The 25776-nt window shown below is 40.0% G+C and overlaps 1 protein-coding gene and 1 non-coding gene across 43 annotated transcripts in view; both read left to right on the top strand.

The window, feature by feature from the left end:
* ANKRD26 (ankyrin repeat domain containing 26) overlaps positions 1-25776 on the top strand; it is a 134785-nt gene that overhangs the window by 4324 nt on the left and 104685 nt on the right. For 30 of the 42 annotated variants that reach the window (XM_063780515.1, XM_063780516.1, XM_054660854.2 and 27 more), the window contains 8 exons: positions 2399-2513; positions 2676-2849; positions 3685-3791; positions 9593-9663; positions 13391-13421; positions 17076-17148; positions 18539-18599; positions 18692-18894. In XM_063780515.1, coding sequence (XP_063636585.1) covers positions 2399-2513; positions 2676-2849; positions 3685-3791; positions 9593-9663; positions 13391-13421; positions 17076-17148; positions 18539-18599; positions 18692-18894 — 835 coding nt within the window. Of the gene's footprint in view, positions 1-2398; positions 2514-2675; positions 2850-3684; positions 3792-9592; positions 9664-13390; positions 13422-16002; positions 16206-17075; positions 17149-18538; positions 18600-18691; positions 18895-25776 lie in introns of those variants that run through there. The other 12 variants (XM_063780523.1, XM_063780530.1, XM_063780527.1 and 9 more) reach the window with 4 other exon arrangements.
* Positions 7773-7879, top strand: LOC112204740 (U6 spliceosomal RNA). The gene has a single exon (XR_002938390.1). It is a non-coding gene; the product is annotated as a U6 spliceosomal RNA (small nuclear RNA).

Below are 25776 nucleotides of genomic sequence, written 5' to 3'. Positions count from 1 at the left end.
TAAAACTGTCTTAAGAGAGCTTGATGTGAATCTCCTGCACTTCTGGAAGCAGGTATTTAACTCATCCCCAGGAAATCAAGCCTGAGAAAAGTTCTGGTGAGCTGCTTGGCTACTGTGTTGAGACTGGTCTGGTCTCTTAGCATTTGTTTTGGCAAAGAATGTTTGAATGTTTATAGAGGACAGATGCTGGTCAAGTATGAGAGCTGTTGGTGGGAGGGAGAATCCATTTGGGATCCCATATGAAAAGTCCTGTTAAGGGTGTGAGCAGGCCTTAGAAGAGGGTAATCCAAAGTGGATCTGTGGATTCCTTAGGAGCTAAGAGGAAAGAAAGGCCAGAGTGGAGTGCATTCATTCAGGTCAAGGCAATTGCAGGTGAAAACATAGTCTACTATCTCTCAGGACCTTTCCATCTTCAAAACCTTTATGTTTGCATACCTGCCCAGCCTGAGCAAGTTGAGAGATTTAAAATTAGACTATTAGGGCAATCTCAATTGAAGCTTTTCCTCCCTCCTCTTATTTATTTATTTTTTTGAGAGGAGATTATGCTCTGACACCCAGGCTGGAGTAAAGTGGCCTGATCTCGGCTTACTCCAACTCCGCCACCAGGGTTCAAGTGATTCTCCTGCCTAGCCCCCTCGAGTAGCTGGGATTACAGGCACGTACCACCATGTCCGGCTACTTTTTGTATTTTTAGCAGAGATGGGGTTTTACCATGTTGGTCAGGCTGATCTTGAATTCCTGACCTCAAGTGATCTGCCTGCCTCGGCTTCCCAAAGTGTTGGGATTACAGGCGTGAGCCACTGCACCCAACCCCTCTTTATAAACAAAAGTGTTTCTGAAGGTAGAAAATTATAAGAAATAACCTTTAACTACCCTTTTGAAAATTTATGTCTTAAACATGAATATTAGTCATTGGAAATATCTGCATATATTCTATAAATCTAAATATTGAATAAAATGAGCCAACCTATTCATTTGAATCCTGAGTTTCCTTTGTGTTGAAGTTTCTTGAAAACACAGTAAGAATTACTTTGTTTTAAAAATCTGTTTTTCAATTTTAAAAATGCTTCCAATTATAGTTGTAATAAATCATGAATTACAAGTGGCATTCCAATGTCAGAGATATTGAAATGTGAGAAAATGAGCATCTTAGAATCACTGAAATACTGTGTTATCTCTAATTTTTTTTTTTTTTTTTTTGTAGACAGGGTCTCTCTCTGTTGCCCAGGCTAGAGTACAGTGGCACAATCACAGCTCACTACAGCCTCAACCTCCTGGGCTCAAGCGATTCTTTGGCCTTAGCCTCCTGAGTAGCTGGGACCACAGGTGTTCACCACCATGCCTGGCTACTTTTTAAATTTTTATAGAGATGGAGTCTCACTATGTTGCCCAGGCTGGTCTCAAACTCTTGGACTCAAGCAGTCATCCTACCTCAGCTTCCCAAAGTTCTGGGATTCAGGCATGAGCTGCCATGCCTGGCCTTATCGCTGATCTTTAAAACATACTGTCAACTAGGTATAATTGTATCATTTCATTTAATTAAAACATCTTTATTAAACAGTAGTAATGGTAATTATATCTAACAATTATTGAGCTGTTATTTGTGCTAGGAACTGTTCTAAACATTTTGCATAGATTCTCATGTAAGCATCCCAGTGGTGTCCTATGAGATAGCTACTATTTTGATCCCCATTTTATTGATGAGGAAACTGAGGCACTTACTAAGCCATAATGAGTAAGTGACAGCTTAAAGTAGGATTCAACCCCAAGTTGAACTGAATCTAAAGGTCAAGCCTTTTCTATTCAGATAGGTTGCTCTTTCATTAACGTGGTGAGTAGTAAGAGCTAATAAATATTGTACTATTTTCAGAAGAAAATTAAATACTTGTTTTGAAGGCGGAGGATTAACATGTGTATTAGTCTGTTCTCATGCTGCTAATAAAGACATACCCTTTATTATATGGGTAATTTATAAAGGAAAGAGGTTTAATTAACTCACAGTTCAGCCTGGTTGGGGAGGCCTCAGGAAACTTAACAATCAGGGCAGAAGGAGAAGCAAACATGTCCTTGACATGGTGTCAGCAAGAAGTGCCAAGCAAAAGAGGGAAAAGCCCCTTAAGAAACCATCAGATATTGTGAGAACTCACTATCACAAGAGCAGCAGCACGGGGGAACCATCCTCGTGATTCAGTTACCTCCCACTGAGTCCCCCTCACCACACGTAGGGATCATGGGAACTACAATTTGGGATTTGGTTGGGGACACAGCCAAGATGAGATTTGGGTGGGGACACAGCCAAACCATATCAACATGCTATTTAATGTTTATAATTTTATGAATCATTGTATGTTTTGAGACAGTGCACTACAGTTTATAAAAAGTCCTGTCACTCTCATAGGACGGCTCTACATTTGGCCTGTGCCAACGGTCATCCAGAAGTAGTAACTCTCCTGGTGGACAGAAAATGCCAGCTCAATGTCTGTGACAACGAAAACAGGACAGCTCTGATGAAGGTATATAGTAGCCAGCTCTTTCAGCATGAGATGGATTTGACTTAAATACATAGAATGAAAATGAATTTATCTCATTAAAATATAACTAATTGGTGAAACCTGTGGAGTGTTTATTTTGCATTCCTAGAATTTATGAGCTGTTTCTTGGTCTAATACTCCCAGGCTGTACAATGCCAGGAAGAGAAATGTGCAACTATTCTGCTAGAACATGGTGCTGATCCAAATCTTGCGGATGTCCATGGCAACACTGCTCTTCACTATGCTGTCTATAATGAGGACATATCAGTAGCAACAAAGCTGCTTTTGTATGATGCAAATATTGAAGCAAAAAACAAGGTATAGATCAACCAACTTTATTTTTACAGTATTTGAAATGCATTTGTTTCAACAGTGACATATGTAAGGGTTAGTTTTCTGTATTTGGAAGCACAAGCATTCCCTGACTGAAAGTATTTTAAAATAACTTAATTGTTTAAGATTTTACTTTAAATGTTGATACTTTTAAAGAAGCATTAGGCAGTACACCTTTCTTTTATGCATTTATTGTAAATACTTGTGAAAACACAATTTGTTAAAGGCAAATCTTTTTTTTTTTGAGACAGAGTCTTGCTCTGTCTCCCAGTCTAAAGTGCAGAGGCGCGATCTCGGCTCACTGCAACCTCTGCCTCTGCCTCCCGGGTTCAAGCAATTCTCCTGCCTCAGCCTCCCGAGTAGCTGGGATTACAGGTACCCACCACCATGCCCAGCTAATTTTTGTATTTTTAGTAGAGATGGGGTTTTGCCATGTTGGCCAGGCGGGCCTCGAACTCCTGACCTCAGGTGATCCACCTGCCTCAGCCTCTCAAAGTGCTGGTATTACAGGCGGGAGCCACTGTGCTCAGCCTAGAAGCTCTTGGTTTTGATGGGAAACAATACAATGAATACAATATGCCATGCCAAATGGTGTGATAGAAGCAAATATTCTTAGAACCGGTAAAAATTTGAAGTGAGTTTTGGAGATGAGTGGAGTTCATGTGGTGAGGCAGAGGAGGGGTGTTTCCAAGGGAAGCAAGTGTTTTTTATTTGTTTTCTATTTTATATGTTTCAGTTCAAAGGATCTGACATAGAGTTTTCAGTTCAGCCGAGAAATATGTAATTTTATGCATTTTAACTTGTTTTTGCTGTCTTACAGGATGACCTCACACCACTTTTACTTGCAGTAAGTGGAAAAAAGCAGCAAATGGTGGAATTTTTAGTAAAGAAAAAAGCAAATGTAAATGCAGTGGATAAGTTGGAAAGGTACAGTAGCTGGTTTTGTTTTGGATTTTTAAACTTGTGTGTTTAAAAGTTTTTTTAGATCTGTGTTTTGCATGTTACAGGTTTTTTAAACCTGCTTGTTCTTGAGGGGCAACAGTGATTCGTTGGTGTTTCTCACTCAAGTCAGAAATATTAAATTAATAAGAAGGTTAACATAATTATGGGGATATAGTGACAAATAGCAACACAAATCAGTTAGGAAGAAAAGCAGTTGCTTGGATTGGGCAATATAAAAGAAGACTATACAGTAGGATTCATCTTCTCTTATAATATTGACTGATGTTTGTTATTTGTAAACCCATGTTTTTGGCCATGTGATCTGTTAGCTAAAGAGGTTTCTTATCAGTTTTATTAGTTTTATAAAATGCGGACTTTAACTTTTAGTTTACTTTTTTTTTTTTTTTACATGGAGTCTCCCCCGTCACTCGGGCTAGAGTGCAGTGGCGCAATCTCAGCTCACTGCAACCTCCACCTCCCGGGTTCAAGCGATTCTCCTGCCTCAGCCCCCTGAGTAGCTGGGATTACTGGTGCACACCACCACACCTGACTAATTTTTGTATTTTTAGTAGAGATGGGGTTTCACCATGTTGGTCAGGCTGGTCTTGAACTCCTGACCTCGTGATCCACCCGCCTTGGCCTTCCAAAGTACTGGGATTACAGGCGTTAAGCCACTGCGCCCGGCCACTTTTTAACTCAATATTGAACTTCTTCACCCTTTTATGGTATTGTTCTAACCTCTGCTTATGTACTTTTCCTTCAGAAATGCTGTGTTAAACATCAATAGCAGTTTTTGTCTTTTGAGTGCCTCTTTGCTTTAAGTTGCTTTCTTTGAAGAGTACGGATGTTAGGTTATCCCTAGGTGATTGTTGATCGCTATTGCCAGATACTATAGTTTCATTATTTTTTTCCTTTTCTATTTCTAGTATATTTTGATGTTTTTATTTTTAATTGGTATGGGCAAAGGGAAGAAAGACAGCTTTTATTGGATAAACTTTTCCTTTATTGAAGACAAGCCATAGATGGGTGATAAAGAGAAAAGAGGCTTTAAATTCACACAAGACTGGATTTAATTCCTTGCTTTCCCACTTGTTAAGTGTGTAAGCTTGGGGACCTTACTTATCACCAAATATGTTTTCTGATATAAAAAGGGGGATACTAAATATATCTCAAGGTGGTTGTATTTAAATAAGATTATATAGCATTTGATTCAGTGCCTAGCCCACGCTTATCAGCATCATTAGCTGAAACTACTGTGACTCCTATTATTACCTTTATTATTATTATTATTATTATTTGAGACAGGGTCTGGCTCTGTCACCCGGGCTGGAGTGCAATGGTGTGATATTGGCTCCCTGCAACCTCTGTCTCTTGAGCTCAAGCAATCCCCCTGCCTCAGCCTCCTGAGTAGCTGGGACTACAGGCATGTGCCACCACATCCAGCTAATTTTTGCATTTTTTGTAGAGATGGGATTTCCCCATATTACCCAGGCTGGCCTCAAACTCCTGGACTGTAGTGATCCACCCATCTTGGCCTCCCAAAGTGCTTAGATTATAGGCATGAGCTGCTGCACCTGGCTACCATTATTATTAATACTGTTTTAAGCCTGCAGATAGCTCTTATCTGACTCCTAGCTGACTGCAATTGTAATATATGAGACTAGAGAAGAAATGGAGAATTCTTCATTTAAATCTTTGCCTACTTTAGATAAGTAAACTCAGCATAGGTTTTTGCCATCAAAGGACTTCTAGTATGTAATACCCCAGTGAGACAAGAGGCCTCTTTTTTGTCCTTTCCTTTTAGCCTTGGTGGTAATTTACAAAGATGAGCACTTGAGCACCCAAGATGCTTATGTCTATTAGTAGATGTAAATAGTTAATTCTACACAGACAGGCAAGATACTAAATTGGTAAAGTATATCAAATTATCTGTGCACATAACCTTATTAAAGTTCCTGGGGTGAAATTACCTCTTACTTTATTTTTATTTATTTATTTTTTGAGATGGAGTCTTGCTCTGTTGCCCAGGCTGGAGTGCAGTGGCACAATCGGCTCACTGCAACCTCTACCTCCCGGGTTTAAGCATTTTCTGGCTAATTTTTGTATTTTTAGTAGAGATGGGGTTTCACTGTGTTGGCCAGGCTGGTCTCGAACTCCTGACTTCAAGTGATCCACCCGCTTTGGCCTCCCAAAGTGCTAGGATCACAGGCATGAGCCACCATGGCTGGCCATATCTCTCTTATTTTAGAACACCCCTCATGCCCACTATATTTTATGAATCATCAAGTATAGTCAGGCTTTTTGTTCAGCAGAGTTTTGATGTTTTTTCTTAATATGTCTAGGGATGGACTACAGAAAACTATGCTGTTGTTAGTGGTTTAGTATGTAAATGTTTACAATAAAAGGCTAGTTAACACTAAATAGAGGTTTAAAATAATTATCATGATTGCATCTTATACATCAGTTGAGATTTCATAGTTTGGGTCAGGTAATTTTAGAATGGCAGTGAATTAGCCTACTTCATCAGCCAGAAATCAAGCAAAAGGCTAGACTAGTTAGAAGCAGCAATGCATGTAGGATTCTTTTTGTTTTGTTTTGTTTCTGAGACAGGGTCTCACTCTGTCACCTGGGCTGGAGTGCAGGGGCACGATCACAGGTCACCACAGCCTCAAGCCGTGGGCTAAGGAGATTTCCCACCTCAGCCTCCCAAGTAGCTGGGACTACAAGCACATACCACCATGCCCGGCTAATTTTATGTATTTTTTGTAGAGATGAGGTTTTGCCATGTTGCTTAGGGTGGTCTCAAACTCCTAGGCTCAAGCAATCCATCTACCTTGGCTTTCCAAAGTGCTGGAATTACAGGCATGAGCCACTGTGTCCAACCGGGTATAGAATTTTTTTATCTCAGGACTTTTACGAACTTAATCCATAGGGATCCCAATATCATTCATTTCATTCCAATTATAACCCGTATGCATGGGATAAAAAATACTATCACATGTTTAATTTTTCTAGTTGGTTATTTGAGTCTTGAAATGTCCAGTTTGGCAGATAATCTTGAACTGTCCCCCTGGGGGCCATCTGCTATGCCCTCTGCCTTGAATTTTTCAGGAACCGAAGGGGTTCCTTAAGTCCAAGGAAGACAGTCCTCTTTTATAAATCAGGAGGGGAAAAAGGACATTCTAATCATTCTTTTGTTACCAGTGATTCTGTTGCTGCATTGTTGCCATTGAGACTGGTCCTGCAGTCTGGAAATGATTGACCTTTGCTACAAGGATGCTCTTACTGATTGAGATCCCTCAGCCTTCATGGTGATCCATATGTAGACTTCAAAGTTAGGACTTTTTTTCAGTTCACATACAAGTGTTTATATGCCCAGCCATTGTTCCTAAAGCACCAGCACCCTGCTCTGGCAGCTGGCCTCCTGGAAGCTTTAGCCACACACAGAGTGAGCAAATTGACCCTTCCACCTACACTCAAAACCTTATATGGAGACCATATCTTAGCCTTGACTTAGCCTTGACCTTCATGGTAAGTTACCCATGGAGGCTTTTGTTTGTCTTTTCTCTAGCAAATATTAGTTGGGATTGTTCTCAACTGTCAGGTTCAAATAATGTTGCAGGAAGAGATCAGAGTTTCTTTTTTTCTTTGCTACCAGGAATGTACTCCAAAGCCCCTTTACATTCTGTGTAGCACATTTTCTTAGGTAGTGAAAGGTTCCATATTGTCCTTCGCTGGAGTAGTGGCCACCAACTTGTGGTTGACCCCTAAAGTGATCTGTTTTTCATAATGAAAATCTCCCAAGCTGCTTGCATCTCTACCTTAAGTTTTAAAAATATTTTCAGATTGTACCTCACAAGGAAGCCATTCAACAGAATTCTCTGAGCGTAAAGTAGGTTAGTTGGATTGAACAGAGCTAAGCCTGTTCCATGACTCATCAGTATCCATGTATAAAAGTCGGGTTTTGTGCTTGCTTCAGCAGCACATATACTAAAATTGGAACAATGTAGAGAAGATCAGCATGGCCCCTGTATAAAGATGACACACACATTCTTGAAGCGTTCCATATTTTGCACAGTCCCTGGAAGGCCATTTTACTATTTGCTAACAGTGTGAGTCAAAGCAAAAGGGTGGCACCCAGTATTGAAATTGTGATTTTCATGACAAAAATATTCATGTAAGGTGATCTGTGAAATGAGAATGGAGCTAACACATGGGATGTTATGTGCAAATATGTTGTTAGTAGGTATCGCAGAAATGAGAAAATGTCAATTCACATCTCCTTCATGGAACTTAAAATAAAAGTGAGGCCAGGTGCAGTGGCTCACGTCTTTAATTCCGGCACTTTGGGAGGCACAGGCAGGAGAATTGCTTGAGGCCAGGAGTTCAAGACCAGCCTGGGCAACATAGCAAGACCCCATTGGTACAAAAAATAATGAAGAAAAATTAGCCAGGTGTGATGGTGTGCACCTGGAGTCCTAGCTACTCATGGGGCTGAGGCAGGAGGACTGCTTGAGCCCAGGAGTTCCAGGCGGCAGTGGATTATGACCATGCCACTGCACTCCATCTTGGGTGATAGAATACCTTGTCTCTAAATAAAAGTAGAGTTTTGTTTTCCACATCATTTGGAACGATGAACATGAAGATTAAGCACCGTTCTAACAAAGATCTGCTGGTTCAGAGTTTGAGGAGGTAGAGAAGCAAAAGTCGTTGTCTAAACCAGGCCTTAACATCTGTTAGTTTTCTGCCCTTGCTGTGATCAGTTAGTTCAGTAATAAGGGACAATTATGTTATCTAATTTAATGAGATGCTATATTTATAAGTGAATTCAATTACAAATTATGAAATTCACTGGGATTGGAAACCACAAAGAATAGAATAACTAATAACCAAAATTAGGACTTAGTAACATTTTCTGAAAATGGCAACATTTGAATATTAGAACCTTTGGAGAAACATTTAATTGGGTTTTATTTGGGATTCCAAAATAGTTTTAGCAATAAAATTCAGGAACAAATTATTCCATTTCTTTACTATTTCTCTGAGCATTTGAAAAGTGTTATCTTGTTAAATCTTTATAACCCTAGTGAAATAAGGCAGTAAAATCCTTATGTTTTAGAAGAAGATGTTGAGCCTAAGGGAAGCCTCTTGTCCAAGAACAAATAGCTGTTGGTTACAGAGCCAGGACTTCTTCTGGGTTCAGGACACTTTCCATTATGTCAAGCTAACTCTAGTTAATTTGCTGAGCTACACTGCCCTCACTTCATAACTATTTCACTTTAATCTTTTTCTCCTTTAATTTGAAGCTTAATAAGAAGTTTGGGCTGGGTGCAGTGGTTCACGCCTGTAATCCCAGCACTTTGGGAGGCCAAGGCAGGCAAATCATGAGGTCAGGAGTTCAAGACCAGCCTGGCCAACATGGTGAAACCCTGTCTCTACTAAAAATACAAAAAAATTAGCTGAGCGTAGTGACGGGTACCTGTAATCCCAGCTACTCAGGAGGCTGAGGCAGGAGAATCACTTGAACCTGGGAGGCGGAGGTTGCAGTGTGCCAATATCATACCACTGTACTCCAGCCTGGGCGACAGAGTAAGACTCTGTCTCAAAAACAAACAAACAAACAAACAAAAAAGTTTGTAGAGCTTACATATTTGAAGTGTATGGGATAATTAAAATTCTGCTGTTAGCTCTGATAATGGCTGAAATACTCTTAAGATTTTGAGATATTTGGTAAATATTTTTTGTATCAGTATTAACATAATTTTATTACATTTTTCTATACATAGCAGTCATCAACTAATTTCAGAATATAAAGAAGAAAGGATACCTAAACATTCTTCTCAAAATAGTAATTCAGGTAAGACTTCCAATAGTGAATTTCTCTTGGTAATAGTACCATGGATAAAAAAGTAAAAGTAAGGAAGTGTTGATCACAGAAAAGCAGTTTAAAAATCAGTGTATAAGGTGCATGTGTATTTTTTCTTAATTTCTCTTGGTAATCTAGAATTCAGAATTATTTAAGAAGTTACATGTAGATATTTATGATGCCAAATGGTACTATCTGAAAAAAATTCATTTACTTAATTATCATCCCTAAATTCCTATATGAAATTTTTGTATAAATAAGAAAAAAGGTGTTTAAGTTAGTATGTTATGTGTTTCCTTTATAATTACATTATAATGAACTAGACTTGTTATAAAAAATGGATCTTCTATTTAATTTTTATAATAAATGGTTTGTGTTTATTAAATGAATATTAATTACAGTTGTCCCTTGAGCAACGTGCATATTAGGACTGGTGATCCCTGTGCAGCTGAAAATCTGCACTAACTTTCAAGTCCCCCAAAACTTAACTACTAATTGCCTACTGTTGACTGCAAGCCTTATGATAATATAAATAGTCAATTAACATGTATTATGTATATGTATTATATAATGTATTATAGTAAAGTAAGCTACAAGAAAGAAATTATGATTAAGAAAATCATTAAAGAAGAAGAAATGTATTTACTACTCATTGAGTGGAAGTGATTATCATAGAGGTCTTCATCCTGGTTGTCATCATGTTGAGTAGGCTGAGAAATAAGAGGAAGATGAGAGGTTGGTCCTGCTGTCTTGGGGTGGCAGAGATGAAGAAAATCCACATATAGGTGGATTTGTGCAGTTCAAACCTGTATTGTTCAAGGGTCATTACATAGTGATTTGGGTCACTAAAAATTAACTATCTTTAAAAGTGGGAACTCAACAGTACCTTTCTGGTACCATAAACAAATGGCAATAAGAACTGCAGAACTTAGCCCGTGTGCACCAATACCAATAGGAAATTATTTTTTAAAGATACTGAATACAGAAGTCAGAAAAACAATTCCTTGTTGAGAAGCACAAGTCATGTTACTTATTCTTATACCAACAAAATCTTATTATTACTGACTTTATTCAGCCTAAGTTGAAATAGAATGAGATACATTTACTTCGTTAGGACAAGATGTGTTCTTCTGGCCAGATGCGGTGGCTCACGCCTGTAATCCCAGCACTTTGGGAGGCCGAGGCGGGTGGATTATGAGTCAGGAGTTCAAGACCAGCCTGGCCAACATGGTGAAACCCCGTCTCTACTAAAAATACAAAAATTAGCTGGGCGTGGTGGTGCACACCTGTAACCCCAGCTACTCAGGAGGCTGAGGCAGGAGAATGGCTTGAACCTGGGAGGCAGAGGTTGCAGTGAGCCGAGATTGTGTCACTGCACTCCAGCCTGGGTGACAGAGCGAGACTCCATCTCAAAAAAAACAAAAAACAAAAAAAACAGGTGTGTTCTTCTGTCTGCTGAATAATTGTCATGATAACAGTAATCTTGCTAGAATGAAACACTCTGTTATCATTAGCCAAAAGATTATCATAATGAATATTCAAATATCTCAACTCTGCGCTCAACAAATTATAATGAAAGTACAAAAATGTCCAATGGGAGATTCTAAAAAAAAAACAGGAAAAAAAAGTAAGTACAGAAATTTTTTTTTTTTTTTTTTTGAAATGGAGTTTCACTCTTGTTGCCCAGGCTGGAGTACAATAATGTTGCGATCTCGGCTCACTGCAACATCCGCCTCCTGGGTTCAAGCAATTCTTTTGCCTCAGCCTCCCAAGTAGCCAAGATTACAGGTGCCCGCCACCATGCCCAGCCAATTTTTATATTTTTAGTTGAGATAGGGTTTTACCATGTTGGCCAGGCTGATCTTGGAACTCCTGAACTCAGGAGATCTGCCTGCCTTGGCCTCCCAAAGTATTGGGATTACAGGCTTGAGACACCGCGCCTGGCCAGAAATGTTTCGCCATAACAAAAATGCTACTATGCTACCTGGATGTGACACCAAATGCATTTTATAATCTGAACTGCATGAAGACACATTTAATTTGGTACATATTTATCAAAGAACTTTCATAGGTTAGGTTTTGCAAGTTGCAAGAAATATGAATATGGAACAGATTAGTTTTGGTCTTTAAAGTTTTCATAATAGAATAGAGCTGTTCTATTTCATTTGTGTTTTTTCAATGAAAGTATTTTAATTGATTTCTATAATTGTTTACTTATAGAAACTTAGCAAATAACTGTCAAGTATCTTTTAGATACTAAGCATTTTTCTAATGTTACAGAATGCAAACATTTTATTTCTTTTTTTCTTTTTTCTTTTTCTTTTTTTTTTTTTTTGAGACGTAGTTTTGCTCTTGTTGCCCAGGCTGGAGTGCAGTGGTGTGATCTTGGCTAGGCTCACTGCAACCTCCGCCTTCTGGGTTCAAGCGATTCTCCTGCCTCAGCCTCCTGAGTAGCTGGGATTACAGGTGCGTGCTACCATGCCTGGCTAATTTTTGTACTTTTAGTAGAGACGGGGTTTCTCCATGTTGCTCAGGCTGGTCTTGAACTCCTGGCCTCATGTTCTGCCCGCCTCAGCCTCCCAAAGTGCTGGGATAACAGGCATGGGCCACTGCACCCGGCCTAGGTGCTATGCAACTTAGGTCATAGCTATGCAACCCTGCCATTGTAATGTGAAAGCAGTCATAAATAATATGTAAGTGAATAACATGACTGTGCTTCCGTAAACCTTTATTTACAAAACCGTATGGCTGGCTGGATTTGGCTTGTGGCCTCTAGTTTGCTGGCCTCTTATATACAGGATAGATGGAAGGTAACCATGTAAAGGGATTGGGAAACAAGGAAGCTTTTGCAGTAATTAAAGCCATAGTTTTTTTGTCACTAATCCTTGGACTAGTATTCATCCATTATGAGGTTCTCACCATCCATGGTGAAATACATAAAGTTAGGAAGCTCAGTTTATTAATTTTATTTTATTTCATTTTATTTATTCTTTTAGAGATGAGGTCTCACTATGTTAGGCCAGGCTGGTCTCAAACTCCTGGCCTGAAGTGATCCTCCTGCCTTGGCCTCCCAAAGTGCTGGGATTATAGGCATGAGGCACCATACCTGGCCAGTTTATTTATTTTAAAATGTTGGTCTTTTTCTTCATGTTATAACTTTTTTATCAGTTTTGCTTAAATTTTTTTTTTCATTTAAGAAATAACATTAAGAGTGCATGGGGTTTTTTTCCTTGTGAAAGCTATCAGTTAAGAGTCCATGTTTAACTAGGAAATATAAACATATTAAGTAAATATTATATTAAGTAAATAACACATTAAGTAAATATGTTTATATTTCCAGGAGTAGTGGAAATGTAAGGCAAAGGCAGAAGAGAGGTACAGTTAATAGGATTTAGTGATTATTGAGTGTAAAAAGTTAGGGGGCAGAGAGAAATCTCAGCTGATTCCTAGGTTTCCAGGTTGTGCACAAGCATTTAAACTGGACATGAGGAGTAGGAAATTATCAGGTGAGTAGAGAAGAGTGGCAGGTCTGCAGGGAAGATTAACTTTTCTATACATGTGAGTTTAATGGAATATTTATAGAGGATATTAATTCTATTATAGTCTCCAGATATGGTCCCAGAGGGATACTTTGTAACAAACCATCAGTCTTATGCTTTAAATTTTATATATTTTTCTATTGTTGATTTAAAGTGTGTTTTACTTTTCTCTTTAATAGTGGATGAAAGCTCTGAAGACTCCTTAAGCAGGTAGTATTTTACAGATTTTTAAAAATATATTTAAAGGAATACAGAGAAAAGAAACTGTTGAGTGCCCTACTCTGGGTAGACACCATATTATGTGCTTCTCCATATAGTCGTCCCAACAGCTTTGCAAAGTATCTGTGCTATATTACAACCCAACTGTGTGGTTCAGAGAGGTTGATTAATTGGCCCATGACCTCACAGTGAGCAAGCAGCTGACCCATGATTTGACCATCAGCCTGCTTGGCTCCCAAATCCCTTCTCTTGCCGCTCAACATAGATTGATAGAGACCTGTGCAGCGCTGGATCAAGGTACAGGTCCAAATCAGATCAATTCAGAGACCTACATTTAGTTCTATGTTAACTCTCAGAGTTTTTCTTAGGAGCCTGGTTAGTCCAACAATTTGTCCTAATATGCTTGATAATTGCAGTGGTAATTAGTACTTTGACTTTATCATCAAAGGTTTTAGGCCAGATCTCACTTAGCTGTGGCCACAGGGCCATACATTTTACATAAGCAGACCACACAAGTCCTATAAAGGAATTATTTTACTGTAAGTGAAAACTATTTACCTATAGGCCATATTGTGTTAATTATATTTAGCATCCAGTTAGAGGATATTTCTGATTTATTTCTCTACCTACTGACTTCCCAGTTTGGTTTTCCCTTTAGGCTAGTACTCTAGCTCCATCTGAGTTGCTGGAAAGGATATGATTTTGTTTCTCTCTCTTTTTTTTTTTTTTTTTTTTTTTAAATAACTGCATAGGGCTGGGCGTGGTGGCTCACAACTGTAATCCCAGCACTTTGGGAGGCCAAGGTGGGCATATCACAAAGTCAGGAGATCGAGACCAGCCTGGCTAACACGGTGAAACCCTGTCTCTACTAAAAATACAAAGAATTAGCCAGGTGTGGTGGCGCACGCCTGTAGTCCCAGTACTCAGGAGGCTGAGAAAGGAGAATGGCTTGAACCCGGGAGGCGGAGGTTTCAGTGAGCCAAGATTGCGCCACTGCACTCCAGCCTGGGTGACAGAGCGGGACTCTGTCTCAAAAAAAAAAAAGCATAGTATTCTATGGAATATTTATACCACATTTTCTTTATCCAGCCAACTGTGTTCCTATTATTTTTTTCCATTTCTGCCCGCTAAGTATTCCTCATTTTCCTATCAACAGAATCAAAAGCACCTAGAATTTCAGGATTTTAAGGAATCAGACTTATCAGAATGCCATCTAGTACTCCAATCTGTGTTTAACATCTTGGTCAAATGGTTCAGATGGAGAACCTGAAACTCAAAGAGATTAAGGGGATTTATTTGGATATGATATTTGAACTAATTTCAGAGCCCAGTACTCTTCCTTCTTTATCATCGTACAGGTTAATATTTTAATAATAGAAAGGGTGAGTGGATCTAGTGAACCCAGTGGAAGAGGAAAGAATGGAATTAGCAGAGGAAGGCCAGGTTTGAAGAGAAACAGCACTGGGTTGGATAGGAACCAGGCTTTTGGAAAAGAGATCAGAATATTGGGGTTTCTGACAAGTTCGATAATGATAAATTACTGGAATGAAGGATACAGGATGTTTGGAATTATCTAGAAAGGCATATTAAAATAGGGGGTTCAGGGGAGTCCTGAACAGGTTGTTGCTTTTTTATATAATTGGAGGAACTGACAAACTCTCAAGGTTTCTACTGAAAAATGTTAAAATAATTTGAGCCACTGGGAAGAGTCTCTACAGCCAATAGGAATGTACTATAACTACTTCTGCCTCAACTTATCGGTGGCTTTGAGCCCCTCAAGTACTTTGGAGCTGGAGGCTGCTGAACTACATAGATCTGTGGCCCAGGGCAGGTGTCCCCTCACCTCTGCCTCCTTTCCCAATTCTCTGATGTCCTTCTCATGGACATGTAGGGTAGGGCAGGGGTAGGATTAGCTGGCAAGTCAGTCATGGAGCAACCCAAATCATGGAGTTGGGTAGTTGTTAACATGCCTGTGCTGCTGGCAGATGGCAGAGACTCCATTTAGCTTGTTTTCCAGGAGCAGAGATATAGAGAGCTCCTACTCTTGGGCATTTGAGACCATCCTTTCAGGAATTTGTGCCTTCATAGGCTGAAGACTTAAAGGTTGGAGATGCTATGGAGCCCTGCAGAAGAGGGATCTGTAAGTGGGAGCTTATAGGAAGGAAGGTGTTTAGATAGTACTTAGGGAAATATAGGTACAACTACCAGGACTCTTTCTCCAACATTCTTTCTCTTTAGGTATCTGAGTGCCTGTAAAGATTTTTAAGGGCTTGCTAGTTTAAGGCAGGACCTCTATAGGGAAAATAATTGGATTTTATAACTTTTAATGTTTTAATATTTCTGGGGTGAGTAGTCCCAATAACAGCATATACATTTGTGTTTTGACTTTTGCCCATCTAGCTTTCAAACATTTCACACATTTCAGGGGACTGCTTATACTGTTTTAGGGTGAAGGGAAGCAATGAGGCCTTAAGTGGTTTTCATGTTGAAGAACCAAGACTGCCATTTTTGAGTGACACAGATTAGTCTTTGAAATGGAGATAGATAGTGGAGAAGGGACAGTGTATCTTTCTACCTTGTTTTATGTATGTATTTATTTATTTATTTATTTTATTTTATTTTTATTTTTTTATTTTATTTTATTTTTTTTGAGACAAAGTCTTGCACTGTTGCCCAGGCTGGAGTGCTACAGCATGATCTCACCTCACTGCAATCTCTGCTTCCTGGGTTCACACAATTCTTCTGCCTCCACCTCCCAAGTAGCTGGGACCACAGGTACACACCACCACACCCAGCTAATTCTTTGTATTTTTAGTAGAGACGGAGTTTCACTATGTTGGTCAGACTGGCCTTGAACTCCTGACCTTGTGATCTGCCCGCCTCGGCCTCCCAAAATGCTGAGATTACAGAGATGAGCCACCGTGCCCAGCCTATTTATTTATTTTTATTTTTTTGAGACAGTGTCTTGCTGTGTCACCCAGGCCGGAGTGCAGTGGCATGATCTCGGCTCACTGCAATCTCTGCCTCCCGGGTTCAAGCAATTCTCTTGCCCCAGCCTCCTTAGTAGCTGGGATTACAGGCACATGCCACCGCGCCTGGTTAATTTTTGTATTTTAGTAGAGACAGGGTTTCGCCATGTTGGCCAGGCTGATCTCGAACTCCTGGGCTCAAGTTATCTGCCTGCCTCCGCCTCCCAAAGTTCTGGGATTACAGGCACTAGCCACCGCATCTGATCTCCACCTTGTTTTAGATTATCAGGTTTGTGCTGGTTCAGGTAACGAAAGTTATATCAGCCATTAATTGGATTTTCAGTTCAGCCTTCGGGACAATTTGTGAAGACAAAGTATTCCCAGGTTCTGCCATTATCTTGGCTGTCACTATTAGTTATAGAACTAAGACTGAGTCTTTATTGAATATTTTATAGTTTCGGAGAGGTAGAGGCAGCAATTGGTAACTAAAATATTTTTCAAAAACAAGATCAAATTTTAATTAGATCAAGAAACATCATTTAATATACAGACGGTTGACCTTTCACCAGGTTTTTGTTTTTTTGGAGGGGGCATCCAGATTGAAAATTGTAAGCTGGTTTTTGTTTTGTTTTTAAAGAAATGAATTCACTCATTTTTCTATATTTTTGTTCTAAAGGCTTTCTGGCAAACCGGGTGTTGATGATTCATGGCCTACCTCAGATGACGAAGACCTCAATTTTGATACCAAGGTAAAGTGCTCTCTCATGAACTTAATTTTCTTACTCTGAATCTAGTTTCGTATAGTATTCTCTTAAAATTTAGCAGTGGTCTACTTATCATTGTTTTCTGTTTGTAATGGAAAGGTGGTCAGGGGAAGCCATTTTATAGAAATATGGCCAGTTGAATTCTTTTTTTTTTTTTTACTTTGGTAAATAACAAAGGATTGATAAGTACTTTGAGGGAGTGGGGATTGCAAAAAAAAGAATATACTGGAAAATACATAGTGACAGGAAAATTATATTGGGAAAAGTTTTCCTACAATAGAGGAAATATGAAATTTGGTCAAAGTTTATATGGATAAGCACTCCTACTATGATTTTAAAATCTTTTTCCATTTTTCTCTCTCTGTAGTAAGAATGTTACAGCTTTCAGGTAGTAGTAGATGATCATTTTTAACTAATTGGATGACTTAAAGTTAAACTCTTTACTACAGAAGTATTTTTTAAAAAACTGGTTGTAAATACTAATCAGTATTATCAGGGATATCCTATGAACAAAAGTCTGTTACAGGTCTGTGTTTCTCCATGTGCCTTAGTATGCTTAAAGCTTTTCCTTTTCTTCCTTGACTTAAGCTCACACTTGATTGGTCATGCCTCTGTTTTTTTTCTCCCTATACTTTCATCTTTTAAAAATGATTTATCTCAGCCTAAATGTTTCCTTGCAGAATACATTTCTTCAGTTCTGTTATTTCAGTCCATGTCTGTCTCCATTTGCAGCATATTTAGGTGCAGCTTTCTATTTAGTAGTTATGTGTGGCTTTTGTTCAGCAATCATTGCCCCACAAGGATTATTTTTGTTTTTTTCTCCGTTTCTTGTAAGGAGCTGAATTTATACAATCATTTATTTTTAGCTTTTTGACAGAACAGAAGCAGCCTATACTATTTGCAGTGCCAACCCACTTTCATAAAATATACTAAGAACAAAATGCTCACAGTTTTTCTCACAAGAGGTAATTCATGCAAATATAAATCATGCATACACATTTCAGAAAATAATATGTAATTAATTTAAATGTTTTAATGTTTGACTTTTATAATACTCTACCTAGGAATAAATTTTCATTTTAGGCTACTGTGGTAAAGAAAATAATCGAATAGATATCATAGTATTTATATAATAATCAATTAGGGGTAAGGGGAGTAACCTTTGGAGGATATCTGTATCATCTGTCATAATCCTTACCCCATGAGAAGATGTAGCAAAGGGCAGAACTGAGGTTTAAATCTACATCTGAGTGACTCCAAAATCTGTGTTCTTTGTGTTAGATCATGTAGTAATGGTGACTATCTATTACGATTATTTTATCAAATTTGATACTTGTTATTTTTAAAACTTGTTATTCTTATTTTTGTTTTCTAGAATGTCCCAAAACCAAGCTTAGCAAAGCTAATGACTGCTTCTCAGCAATCCAGGAAAAATTGTAAGCTGTTTGAAAACTGCTTATTCTTGTGTTATTCACTGATTCTTAATTACATATATTTTCATTTACTCTTTATTTTGTTTTTACTGTAGTAGAAGCAACATATGGCACTGTGAGAACAGGAAATAGAACTTTGTTTGAGGATAGAGATTCCGATAGTCAAGATGAAGTTGTGGTTGAAAGCCTTCCTACAACATCAATCAAAGTCCAGGGCTTTTCTCATCCTACCTATCAATCACCTGACCTTCTTCCAAAACCTTCCCACAAGTCGTTAGCAAACCCTGGTCTTATGAAGGTAAGTTGTTTTTTAAAAAACTTTTTTCATGTACCCTTCCCCTGCCCCAACAATCCTCATAATGATGCATCTATTGAGATGATCATACAGTTTTTGTTTCTAATTCTGTTTATGTGATGAATCACATTTAAGACTTGCATATGTTGAACCATCCCTGCATCCTTGAAATGAAACCCACTTGATCATGGTGAATTATTACTTTGTGATGTGCTGTTGGATTCGGTTTGCTAGTATTTTCTTGAGGATTTTTGTATCTATATTCATCAGAGATATTGGTCTGCAGTTTTCTTTTTTTGTTTTGTCCTTTTCTGGCTTTGGTATTAGGGTGATACTGGCTTTATAGAGTGAGTTAGGGAGGATTTCCCCCTTCTCAACCTTTTGGAGTAGTTTCAGTAGAATTGTTATCAGTTCTTTTTTGAATGTCTGGTAGAATTTAGCTGTGAATCCGTGTGGCCCTGGGTATTTTTCTTGTTGGCAGTTTTAAAAATTACTGATTCAATCTCACTGCTTATTACTGGTCTGTTCAGGATTTCTATTTTTTCCTGATTCAAGCTAGAGGAGTTAACATGTTTCCCGGAATTTTTCAATTTCCTCTAGATTTTCTAGTTTGTGTGCATAGAGGTTTTTATAGTAGTCTTGAGCCATCTTTTGTATTTCGGTGGTATCAGTTATACTGTCTCCACATTCATTCCTACTTGAGCTTATTTGAATCTTCTCTCTTTTCTTAGTTAATGTAGCTAGTGGTCTATCAACTGTTTATCTTTAAAAAAATGCTGCTGGGCACGGTGGCTCACACCTGTAATCCCAGCACTTTGGGAGGCCTAGACGGGCAGATCACCTGAGGTCAGGAGTTCGAGACCAGCCTGGCCAACATAGTGAAACTCCGTCTCTACTAAAAATACAGAAAAATTAGCCAGGCATGGTGGTGGGTGCCTGTAATCCCAGCTACTTGGGAGGCTGAGGCAGGAGAATCACTTGAACCCAGGAGGTGGAGGTTGCAGTGAGCCAAGATCACGCCATTGCACTTCAGCCTGGGTGACAAGAGTGAAATTCCATCTAAAAAAAAAAAACCAAACAAACAAAAAACAAACTTTTTGTTTCATTGATCTTTTGTATTGTGTTTTTGGTTATAAATACATTTAGCTCTGCTCTGATCTTTGTTATTTCATTTCTTCTGCTAGCTTTGGGTTTGGTTTGTCCTTGTTTCTCTAATTTCCTGAGGTGTGATGTTAGTACTGATTTGCTGTAAGAGGTTTTGATAATTTGTAGCACTGTTATTTATTTCAAAACATTTTAAAATTTCCTTCTTGATTTTATTATTAACTCCGAAATCAGGAGCAGATCATTAAGTTAAATGGGAATTACCATATGTTTGTATAATTTTGAGGGTTCCTTTTGGAATTGATATCTATGTATTCTGCTGTGGTCTGAGAAGATACTTCATATGATTTCAGTTTTTTAAAATTAAGAGTTGTTTTGTGGCCTATCATATGGTCTATCTTGGAGAATGTTCCATATGCTTATTAAAAGAATGTATATTCTGCAGTTCTCAGGTAGAATGTTTGGTAAATATCTGTTAGATTCATTTGTTCTTGAGTGCAGTTTAAGTCCAGTGTTTCTTTGTTGGCTTTCTACCTTGATGACCTGTCTAGTGCTGTCAGTGGAGTGTTGAAATCCTGTACTATTATTGTGTGGCTATCTCTTTTCTTAGGTTTTCTTAGGTCTAGTAGTAATTGTTTTATTAATCTGGGAGCTCTGAAGATAGGTGCATATATATTTAGGATTCTTAGGTCTTCTTGTTGAATCAATCCTTTTATCGTTATATAGTGACCATTTTTATCTACTTTTACTGTCATTGCTTTAAACTCTGTTTTATCTGATATAGGAATAGCTACTCCTGCTCACTCTTGGTTTCTCTTTGTGTGAAATATCTTTTTCCACCCCTTTATCTTGAGAGTATAGGAATCCTTACATGATAGGTGTGTCTCCTGAAAACAGCAGAGAATTTGGTTTGTGATTTTTAAAAATCCATTCTGCCAACCTGCATCTTTTAAGTGGAGCATTTAGACCATTTACTTCAATGGTAATATTGAGATCTGAGGTGCTGTTCCAGTCATTGTGTTGATTGTTACCTAGTGACTTTGTTTCCTCCATTATGTTATTGTTTTATAAACTTTGTGAATTGTATGCTTTCAGAAGTTTCTATTCTGTTATGTATCAACCTTTTATTTCAACATTGAGAACTTTTATAAATATTTCTTGTAGGGCTGGTCTAGTATTGACAGATTCCCTCAGCATTTGCTTGTTCAAGAAAGACTTTATTTTTCCTTCATTTATGAAACTTAGTTTTGCTTGATACAGAATTCTTGGCTGATGATTTTTTTCCTATTTAAGGAGACTATAGATAGGACTCCAATCCCTCCTGGCTTGTTAAGGTTTCTGCTGAGAAGTCTGCTGTTAGTCTGATAGGTTTTCCTTTACAGGTTATTTTTAAAAATTCTTTTTATTTAATCTTATTTATTTATTTTATTTTATTCTTTTTATTTTTGTCTGATTGGATTAATTTGAAAGCCTTGTCTTCAAACCCTAAAGTTCTTACTTCTATTTGGCATAGCCTACTGTTAAAACTTCCCACTACTTTTTTTCTTTTCCCCCCTCGAGACAGAGTCTCTCTCTGTCACCCAGGCTGGAGTAGTGTGATCTCAGCTCACTGCAACCTCCACCCCCTGGGTTCAAGCACTTCTCCTGCTTCAGCCTCCCTAGTAGCTAGGATTACAGGTGTATGCTACCATGTCCAGCTAATTTTTGTATTTTTAGTAGAGACAGGGTTTCGCCATGTTGGCCAGGGTGGTCTCAAACTCCTGACCTCAAGCGATCCACCCACCTTGGCCTCCCAAAGTGCTGGGATTGCAGGCGTGAGCCACCATGCCCAGCCCCCCACTACATTTTGTAGTTCCCTAAATGTGTCTTTCATTTCCAGAAGTTCTGATTGGTTTTTCTTTAAAATATCTTTCTCTTTAGAAAATTTTTCATTAAGATCCTGAATTGTTTTTAAAAATTTATTTATGTTGGTTTTTACCTTGCCCTTGTATATTCTTGAGTAACTTAATAATCAACCTTTTGAATTCTTTATCTGGTATTTCAAAGATTTCATCTTGTTTTGTATCCATTGCTGGAGAGTTAGTGTGATCTTTTAGGGGGATTATAGAATGCTGTATTTTCATATTACCAGAATTATTTTTCTGGTTCCTTCTAATTTGGGTGGACTATTTCTTGTAATTATTTTTGAATTTATTTTTGATTTGACTGGGTTTTTTTTTTTAATTGATTTTTCCCCCCTTGAGGATGTGACTTGAATGTCTATAGTTTATTGTCACCTAGCTTCAGCTCTGGGTGCTTTCAGTAGTGAAGACCTTGTAGTAGTGAGCTGCTTCGTTACAGAGAATCTTTGTGTGATGATTTTCTCAGATGTTGGTAGTAATAACGATGTACTGGGTCTGTGAGCAGGTTTACTGTTTCCTGTGGGACTGGAATGGCAGAAGTCTCACGAATCTTATCTCATTCTCCAGTGTTGTGCACTTAAAAATTCAGATGCCTACTCTGTTTCCTAAAACATTTTTTTCCCCAGTATTTTATTTACTGGATTGAACATTTCAGGCCTCAGGCTGAAGGCGCCCATGGGTAAAAACTGGTTGCAGCTAAAGCAGGTGGATAAATGCAGTACCCCAAGTTTGGCCTTGACAAATGTGGCAGGGGGAGCTCTCAGTGATATGCACTAAAGTGTTTTCAAGGGGAAGGGAGGGAGCCACAGGAAAGCAGTCTGCCTCCCAGTCACACTCCTGACCTGGTGTTCCAGCTAATCAGATCAGACAGGCACCTTTTTTAATCTGCAGGAATATCGATGTTCCATATAGAGAGGGATTGTGGTCCTCATGCAAGCCTGAGCGTGGAGGGCAGTCCTATGGGATGCAGTCACCCTGAAGTGCTTCAGGAAGGCTGTCTACAGATGCACCCACATCATGCTGTCATGGGAAAAGCCCCAGCTGTGTCTGCAGTGGTAGGCAAGAGGGAGAAGTTCTCTTCTCCAAGACCCTTCACATGCCCCAGGGCTACCTGTTAAGGGAAAGCCCTAGATTTTCTCCACTGAGCCCAGCACTGCACCTGTCCCTCTGCTGAAGGAAACTTCCCACAAGCAGAAGGCCTGCAGTCTGGTTTCTTTTTTTCCCATGGGGTGCCCTCTCAATGTGGTGCATTCCTTCCCCTGGGAGTAGCAGCCCCTGAGAACCTGGCTGCTGTGAATCCTGCTGCTCCTCTGGGTCTAGCCACCCAGTGGGCTGCCATACTCCAGGGTGGTGCTGGGGAATGTCTGCAAGGGATCCAGTGAGATGACCTGTCCTCGAGTCTCCCAGCAGCGGGTACCAGCACCTGCTCTGATAGGGTGGGAAGGGGAATGATGTAGATTGTGAGATTTCCTGCATTACAAATAGCCTTTGTGTGTTTTTTCAAATGCCAGCTGTAGTATTAATGTGCTGGGCACATAGACAGATGCAGGACCTCCTGGTTAGCCAGAAAGATGCAGGCAGTGGTGATTAACTGAAGATGCACAGAAGTTTCCTACTTCCTTGGTGCTGTGTCATTGTGCTTGCAGATGTTGTGATGGGCTGTGCTTGTTGAGTTTTAGCCAGGAGGTGGCGCTTGCAAAAGAGCACCAGTTGCAGTGGTAGTGGTGGGATTTGTTTGCCTTAGGTTACCCAAGGGAAATACTCTGGAGTCTCAGACAATGGTTGGGGCCATGGATCTCCCAAAAGTCCCTGTCCATTGTGTTATGCTACCATGGCAGGTGGAGGGCAAAGCCGGGTGGGGGCTGGGTGAGGCCAGTCCACACTCTGGCTCCCCACATGTGGGTGCAAGCAGCTGAGCGGCCCCATTGGGGATCAGAGGGCAGTTCCCTGGCTGCTAGAGTAATGTTCCAGGGAGAAGCTCAGCTGCCTCTGCTGCACAAAAGAATCCACAGAAGGAGCTGGGGATATCAGGCGACAGTATGTCTCACGCAGCACGGGCTTGGCAAGGCAGGTCTCACGCCTATAGGGTTCTGCTGGCAGCAGCTAGCTGGGTTCCAGTCAGCTTGTGCTTGGAACTCAAAATTGTCCCAGGCCATAAGCCTTCCTGAGGGACAGAGACCGCACTTTCAAGCCATGCCCCTCCTGATCCGCCTGTGGAACAAGGGGCATCCAGCTCCTGTAGCCTGGGCACACTTCTTGTTCACCCTGTGGTTCTGGCCGACGGGGTTATCCCCACTCAAGATGATATGGCAGCTCTCATTTGGGAGCTTCTCTCCACCTGTGACGGCAGCCTGGGTCAGCTGGCTGACTTCCGGCAGGACGCCTGTGAGGTAGGATCAGGAATGGCTTCCCTCTGTCCCTCCTGGAGTCAGGGAATGCATGCAATGTATATGGGGATGCCGCTTCTTCTTGTGTGCCCCCCACTGCTCACTCACTCAGCTCCAGCGCAAGGGGAGTTAGGGCTTCCCCGTGGCCTGGATTGCCGGGCTTCCCAGTGGAAGTGTGTTCCAGGGACCGTCTCTGCCGTTCACACTCTAGAGGCTCACAATTTTCTACCTGGTTCATCGTGTACACTGCTGCCCGCCTGTTCTTTCACAGGGTCTCTGGTTTCTTTAAGTTTTTCTGTTAAGGTCCTGTGTTGCTTCTTGGAAAAAAGTTTGCAGCGCAAATCCCTACACACTATTTTGCCTTTCCGAGAGGGAGAGTCTTGGTCACAGTGCCTCCCATCTGTCATCTTGGGAAAAAAATTAGGGAAAATTAATTTTAGTATAAGCATTGTTAGAGAAATGAATGTAGTCCCGGCCGGGTGCGGTGGCTCACGCCTGTAATCCCAGCACTTTGGCAGGCCGAGGCGGGCGGATCACGAGGTCAGGAGATCGAGACCATCCTGGCCAACACGGTGAAACCCCGTCCCTACTAAAAAAAAAAAAAAAAAAATACAAAAAATTAGCCGGGCTTGGTGGCGGGCGCCTGTAGTCCCAGCTCCTGGGGAGGCTGAGGCAGGAGAATGGCGTGAACCTGGGAGGCAGAGCTTGCAATGAGCCGAGATCGCGCCACTGCACTCTAGCCTGGGTGACAAAGCGAGACTCTGTCTTGCTCTGTCGCCTAGGCTGGAGTGCAGTGGCGGGATCTCAGCTCGTTGCAACCTCTGCTTCCTGGGTTCAAGCAGTTCTTGTGCCTCTGCATTCTGAGTAGCTGGGACTACAAGTGTGTACCTCCAAACATGGCTAATTTTTATATTTTTAGTAGAGATGGGGTTTTGCTATGTTGGCTGGTCTTGAACACCCGGCCTCAAATGATCCGCCCACCTCAGCCTCCCAAAGTGCTGGGATTACAGGCATGAGCCACCACGCCTGGCCTTTTTTTTTTTTTTTTTTTTTTTTTTAAATACAGAGTCTCTGTTACCCAGGCTGGAGTGCAGTGGCATGATCAAGGCTCACTGAAGCTTAAATCTTCTGGGTCTGGCTTCAGCTTCCCAAGTAGCTGGGACCATGGGCATGCACCACCATGCCTAGCTATTTATTTATTTTTTGTAGAGATGGGGTCTCGCTATATTATCCAGGCTGGTTTTGAACCACTGGGCTTAAGTGATCCTCCAACCTTGACCTCCCAAAGTGCTAAGATTGCAGGTGGGGCCCACTGCACCCATCCTCAAATGTTGAAATATGTAATTGAAACCTTAAATCCCATGTTTTTTTCCCTCTTTGTCTTTTCATTTTCAAAATTTCAGAGTTCTGTGTAGGTTCATATTATTTAATTCTACCAGTTTAGTGTAATTTACAAATATTTATCTACTTAAGACCATATGCTTTTCCTGAGG

This window comes from Pan troglodytes, chromosome 8 (assembly GCF_028858775.2).
Source record: "Pan troglodytes isolate AG18354 chromosome 8, NHGRI_mPanTro3-v2.0_pri, whole genome shotgun sequence".
Lineage (NCBI taxonomy): Eukaryota > Metazoa > Chordata > Mammalia > Primates > Hominidae > Pan > Pan troglodytes.
The sequence above is the reverse complement of the archived record's forward strand: the minus strand, read 5'-3'. Positions and strand labels throughout refer to the sequence as shown.